Here is a 6729-nt window from a genome sequence, read left to right on the forward strand (position 1 = left end):
TCCAACCACTGACTTAATTCTGATTGGGCCAGTTTAAGTCATGTGCCTATCTGTGGACCAGTGACAGTCACTCTTTTGTATGACAAGGACAAAAAACAACAGAGCCAGGGCCCCTGGAATCCTAGGCCCCTGGGCGGACTCGTCAGTGGCCAGCTCATCACCATTACAGTCTTCTGCTGTTTCCTCGGGCCCCCAGCCCCCTTCCTCCTGCTCCTCCACCTCTGCGTCACTATCCCCCAGCCTGGGGACTGCCACAGCCTCTCCTGAACCCTCTGTGGCTCTGATGGCTGTCCGAGCCCTCACCAGGGCCTCCAGCTCCTCGTAGAAAGGACAGGTTCCTGGTGGGTGGCTGCTCTTTATATTGTTTCATTACAAGGACAAAAAAGCAAATGAACAAAGCAAGCCGGCCAATTGATGTTTTTGGTGACGTGATTCTATTATCTCTAGTTACCTCCCTCTGTCCCACCAGACATTTGAAGACATGGGAATTTCTCATCAGCCTCTTGCAGATAAATAATATGTTTCAGGGACATTTTGGACAAAGATTCTGCTCAACAGATCATTCTACTTAATAATTTCTCTGCTTCCTTTTACATAGGAGTTCCAGTTTCAAAACCAAATATCATTTCCCAGCGAGAGCAAGGACCAGAATTTTGGAGTCCAAGTCTTATAAATTCTGGAAAAAGGAACACTGTAGATTACAGCCTGGATAACGAGCAAACAAAACCAGGTCCAGCATTGGCCTGGAGGGACTCAAGGGCCTGGGAAGAACAATACCAATGGGACGTGGAAGACATGAAGGTGTCAGGTGTGCACTGGAGCTATGAGGAGACCAAGACTTTCCTGGCAATTTTGAGTGAGTCTCCTTTCTCTGAAAAGCTCCGGACTTGTCACCAGAACCGCCAGGTGTACCGGGCCATAGCAGAGCGGCTGAGGGCACGGGGCTTCCTGCGGACACTGGAGCAATGTCGCTACAGGGTCAAAAACCTCCTACGAAATTATCGGAAGGCCAAGAGCAGCCACCCACCGGGAACCTGTCCTTTCTACGAGGAGCTGGAGGCCCTGGTGAGGGCTCGGACAGCCATCAGAGCCACAGAGGGTTCAGGAGAGGCTGTGGCAGTCCCCAGGCTGGGGGATAGTGACGCAGAGGTGGAGGAGCAGGAGGAAGGGGGCTGGGGGCCCGAGGAAACAGCGGAAGACTGTAATGGTGATGAGCTGGCCACTGACGAGTCCGCCCAGGGGCCTAGGATTCCAGGGGCCCCGGCTCTGTTCCACAGTCGCGTTGGTAAGAACACAGGGCTTTCGTCAGATCGAGATTCCAGCCCGCCTGCTCGCCAGACCTCTGTCTCCTGAGTTCAGGGCACAGAAGTCTGGATCAGTGCTCCTGGATCAGGTGCTCAGTTCCTTAGGTCATCCTTAAACCCTTGCTCTTTTCTTTTATGATCAGTTTTCCTTGTATAAGTTTTCTTAGTTATAGAAACAAACACTTTTAAAATCCTAAGGGATCTTAAAGAGCTAATTGGGCATTCCCCAAAGTGTGTCACTGGTAGAGTGAGGATATGACAGATGTTGGGTTGTGTGAGTGAACTTTTAATGTGTGTGATTTCACAGATAGTAAATTTAGGTAAAGAAAGATAGTGAAATATTTAACAGATAGAGCAGAAATCGTGACAGTATAAAGTCTGAATGATCAATGTTGGAGAAACACTCAAACATTGTAAAAGTGGAAAGACTGAAGCCTAAGAGACAAAGTGTCTTATTTCAAAATCCACAGTGAAGCAGGGCAGAGTCAGGATCAGAGCCCAGGGTTCCAGCCTCTTATGTGGTGTTCCCTCCAGCACTCTGCTTCCCTGGCTGCATCATTAACCTGCAGAGGAACTGATAACAGACCACTTCCTTTTCCTTTCGCACAAGGGCATCCTCAATTGGACTCTATTGCAAGATTATTTGAAGTCCATTTATGTCTTTAGGGAGTCTTAGTTCCCATCTTTGTTAAAAGGAAAATTCATAAAAGTAAGAGGATATGTATTGAATGGATACATAGAGTCTCTTGGTAATCCACTTATAGGCCTTTCCCTGAACCAGTCAGCTGAAGCCAGGGGAGTGGGGTCACCTGCTATATAATATGGCCACCTAAGTCCTCCCCTTCAGCCAAGACTCTTACGTGTTAATAGACTCTCTTAGAAGGGGGTGGGGGTGGGAAGCTCTGGCATAGCCCTGAGAAGCAAGGGTATATTCTTTGTTGGTGCCTCAGGCACCTGGACAATTTCTGAGGTCCTTGTGTTCTAGGCATTTAGCAGGTGACCCTGATACCTGATGACCTAAGCAAATTTCATTTAAGTCACAATTCTGAACTCTTTACTCCTGACAGCAGGTGTGCACTGGGGCTATGAGGAGACCAAGGCCTTCCTGACCATTCTCAGTGAGTCCTCATTCTCTGAAAAGCTTCGCACCTGTCACCAGAACAGTCAGGTGTACCGGGCCATTGCAGAGCGGCTGTGTGCACAGGGCTTCTTGCGGACACTGGAGCAGTGTCGCTACAGATTCAAAAACCTTCTTCGAAGCTACCGAAAAGCCAAGAGCAGCCACCCACCAGGAACATGCCCCTTCTATGAGGAGCTGGACTCACTGGTTAGGGCTCGGACTGCGGTCAGAGCCATGGGGACCATCAGGGAGGCAGCAGGTCTCCCTATGTCTGGGCAGAGCAGTACTGAAGCTGATGACCAGGAGGCCTGGGATGAGATGGCAGATGAAGATTCCATCAAACCTCCAACTCCATGTCCTAAAACCCCTGACACTGGTAAGCCTGCAGTAACTGGATGTCCATAAAAATCTGCAAGCACTCAGACAGAGTGAGGGAGTCAGGCTCATTAACTTGTCTTAGAACTACAATGGAGAATGGAGTCAGATAGGAAAAGGATTTGTGCTTTGCTTAGATTATCCAGTCTCTAGCTTAGTGTAATCCCCCAAATGAGATAAGCAATCAGGTCTAGATTTTACTGGGATTCATTTGGGCAATTACGCAGTTTATCCAGTTTCATATGATGTAAGATATACTGATTGTATTTGAAGAAGGAGGTGTTTATTATCAAAAAGTGGGATAGGGGAGTTGGTTGGGGAGACTCACCACCTGTCTGTTTGGCTAGGGCTCATGGCTCCCAAACTCTTCCTCAGCTTTGCAGGTCAGAAATGCATGTATACTCCAAAACTTGATCAATTTCATGTTAGCCACATTTATAAGATGTGAGATACAAGATACAAATTCATGTTAGCCAAATTCACGAGACACAAAATACAGACATGTAAATAGACACTAATGAACAAAAATCATTTCTGTCCATTCTTCCAGGTTTTGAGATGAGGCATGAAGATGAAGACCAGAGTTCAGAGCAGGATATTTTTGAGGATTTGCCTGGAGCTTTATCAAAATGTACTACAGAAATCGTTTGCCACCCTCATGACTGGGGAGAAGACAGTGAAAATGAAAATGAAGGCAAAGGACAGTGGGAAAATCCGTCACAGGAGCAGTGGGAAGAATATTCTTCTGAAGAGGATTTAGAAAAACTTATTGACCATCAAGGCCTGTACCTTGCAGGGAAACCCTACAAGTGTGACACATGTGTGAAAAGCTTCAGTCGGAGCTCTCACTTCATTGCCCACCAGCGGACACACACAGGCGAGAGGCCCTACAAATGTCTCAAATGTGGGAAAAACTTTAGTGACCGCTCCAACCTCAATACCCACCAGAGAATTCACTCTGGAGAGAAGCCCTACAGATGCCTCGAATGTGAGAAAAGCTTTAGCGACCACTCAAATCTTGTCACCCACCAGAGAATCCATACAGGGGAAAAGCCGTATAAATGTGGGGAATGTTGGAAAAGCTTCAACCAGAGCTCAAACCTTCTGAAACATCAGAGGATCCACTTAGGAGAAAATCCTGACCACTGTAGTGAGCCTGGGGAAAACGCTGGCCAAAGCCCATCTTTCAGTGCTCACTGGAGGAGCCTGACAGAGGCGACATCTCCTGAACAACCTCAAAGTGCCAGTAAGAACTTGAATTCATCTGGACCACATAGTACCAACTCAGGGGAGAAACTCTATCAGTGTTCTGAATGTGGAAGGACCTTTTCTAAGAGCTCTGCCCTCATTAGTCACCAAAGAATCCATACGGGAGAGAAACCATATGAATGTGCTGAATGTGGGAAAAGCTTCAGTAAGAGCTCCACACTGGCTAACCACCAGCGAACCCACACTGGGGAAAAGCCATATAAGTGTACAGACTGTGGAAAATGCTTCAGCGAGCGCTCCAAGCTCATCACACATCAGAGAGTGCACACAGGAGAGAAGCCCTACAAATGCCTTGAGTGTGGAAAATTCTTCCGTGACCGTTCTAACCTCATTACTCACCAGAGGATTCACACGGGAGAGAAGCCTTACAAGTGCAGAGAATGTGGGAAATGCTTTAACCAGAGCTCTAGTCTCATTATTCACCAGAGAATCCACACTGGGGAGAAACCCTACAAGTGCTTGGAGTGCGGCAAAGACTTCAACAATAGCTCCCACTTCAGTGCCCACCGGAGAACGCATGCAGGAGGAAAAGCATCATAGGAGACAACTCCCTCCGCAACAAAAGAGATAAACGTGTATTTAAATTTCCCAAGATCATAAGATGTGTGGTAGAAACATTCCCAGTTTTTAAGTTTGGTGTATACCCAGGGAAGTTATCTTGATATAATCCAGGTCATTTGGAAGTGAATTACAGATGCTGAGGATCCAGACTTGAAGGCACTTTTCTTAAGTGTAATTTGTTTTTCTCCTGTAAAAAACACTTTCAGTCCTCAGGCTATCCTTACATTTGCTGTCATTTAAGGGCTTTATTAGTGTTTGAGCCAATCTGGTAATTTAGGGGATTAGAGGCAAATCAGTGGTCCTGAGTAGTGATTTCAAACCTTGCTCTGCCTTCACACTGTCCACATGTACACGCACCCCATTGGCATACATTGCAAATTCTCCCACATGGCAGTTTTCATTTGAGGCGTATCTTCACAGGAGAACTTTGAGACACTGGTGAGAGAATGGCATAACTGAGAATTAGTGGCTTGGAGCAGGCCACTGTGAGCTCAGTAAAAAGTAGGAATAAATGACGTTTACTAAACTGTTATTGTTAATAATAGCAAAAATAGCCAGTATTGAACATTTACTCTTCGGTAGGCTCTGTGCTAAGCAATGTTTACACATCATCATTTAATCCTCACAGCAGCCTCAGGAGGTAGGTACTAATATTCTTCCCAGAAGAGAAGCGAGGCTTGGGAAGCTTAAGTAACTCGCTTGGGTCACACATCTGAAAATGGCAGAGGCAAGATTCAACCAGATCTGTCTCTCCAGAGCCTGAGGTGCTCTTACTGCCATACTGAATCCCTTTTCACATTAGGGTAGGTAACTCAAAACACTTTGTAGACCAAATTTCCTGTTAAAATTCCTTTATAAATTCTCCTTTTAAGAAATATGGAAACCTAGAATACCTAAAGATTAAAAGTCTTGAGATATTCTGAGCTGACAGTGTCCTTTGAGCAAGGATGAGCAATTACCAAAGCACTTGATGTGAATTTCCATCGTTATGATAATATGTGTGAGAGATATAGGTAGGTGCAGATAGGGAAAAATATATAGCCAAAATGTTTCTTCCAGTGAGCTACTGCTTTGGCTAAGGAAAGGGAGTCTAAGAATTTCCCTTTTCTCAGGGAGTCAGCTCTGCTTCTTGTGACCCTTGGCTGGATTGTAAGTAAATTAAACCCTACAGAAACATGGGCTTCCTCACCAGTGTTCACTCATCCCTGTGTTTTTGCCTCCCTGGCTCTTTCCCTCTTGGCACGGTAGAAGCTTTGTTTCTGATCCCCATGCCAAGACTGAGGTGGAAGGGAGATGGAAGGAGTTGGTTTGTGTGTGGGACGTTACTGAGAGCACTTTGGATACGGTTCTACCTTCCAAGTTCATGGCACAGTTTTATCCTAAGCCATCTTGTCCCAGGCTTACCCCATGCTCTCTAAATGTTGGCCATTAAGACCAGCCTCCCACACAGACTAAAGGTTCACACAGAATGCTTTTCTTATTTTCAGCATTTTGGTGTCCAGAGTTTCTCCTTAGGAGGGTCTAAAAATGTTGACTGGGGACTTTGGTTTCCATAGGATTTTAAAGAAACATCCCTCTTCTGAATCTGCCTATGACATTGAGATGACATTCATACCCTGGTTATTTCGTTATCAGTGAATGTAATGGAACCTTTAAGAACAGAGCTCTCTTTCTGGTCTCATGAGAAGTCAATGGAGAGATTTGCACTCCCTTTCAGTGGAGCTCCTTAACATCTTCCTCTGCTACCCAAGAACCAGCTCACCTGGGATCACTGCCCCTCGACTTCTTCCCAGCTTACCTTTTTTGGCTCACATTATCTCTGAGGGGCAGGGGTCGTGGGTGAGCCTTGGACTAGGACCAGTGGGTTGCTGGTAACTGCAGTAATTAGGTGAAACAGGGAACCGTGTGAGCTGAGAGGAAGGATCCCAAAAAAGGGTATAAGGGTTTCAGGGAAAGCACAGTGTTGTGAAGTAGTATAGACTCAAGGTGGGGCTGAGGACCTTAGCTTCTTAGCACTGTTGGGGTATAAAATGGGAGGAAGGGAGTAGTGGGAGCTGAGATTGGAGGGGTGCTGAGGCAGGGTCATGGAGGACCTCATGT

At 46.3% G+C, this 6729-nt stretch overlaps 1 protein-coding gene across 1 annotated transcript in view; it reads left to right on the forward strand.

Moving 5' to 3' along the window:
* The window catches only part of ZSCAN20 (zinc finger and SCAN domain containing 20), an 18338-nt gene extending 12356 nt beyond the window's left edge, over positions 1–5982 (forward strand). Inside the window, exons 6-8 of the mRNA XM_023529340.1 lie at positions 599–1285; positions 2372–2800; positions 3350–5982. Coding sequence (XP_023385108.1) covers positions 599–1285; positions 2372–2800; positions 3350–4608 — 2375 coding nt within the window. The 3' untranslated portion in view covers positions 4609–5982. The remainder of the gene's footprint in view (positions 1–598; positions 1286–2371; positions 2801–3349) is intronic.
* Positions 5983–6729: the final 747 nt, after the last annotated feature.

Source organism: Pteropus vampyrus, unplaced genomic scaffold (genome assembly GCF_000151845.1).
Source record: "Pteropus vampyrus isolate Shadow unplaced genomic scaffold, Pvam_2.0 Scaffold36, whole genome shotgun sequence".
In the NCBI taxonomy this organism is placed as follows: domain Eukaryota; kingdom Metazoa; phylum Chordata; class Mammalia; order Chiroptera; family Pteropodidae; genus Pteropus; species Pteropus vampyrus.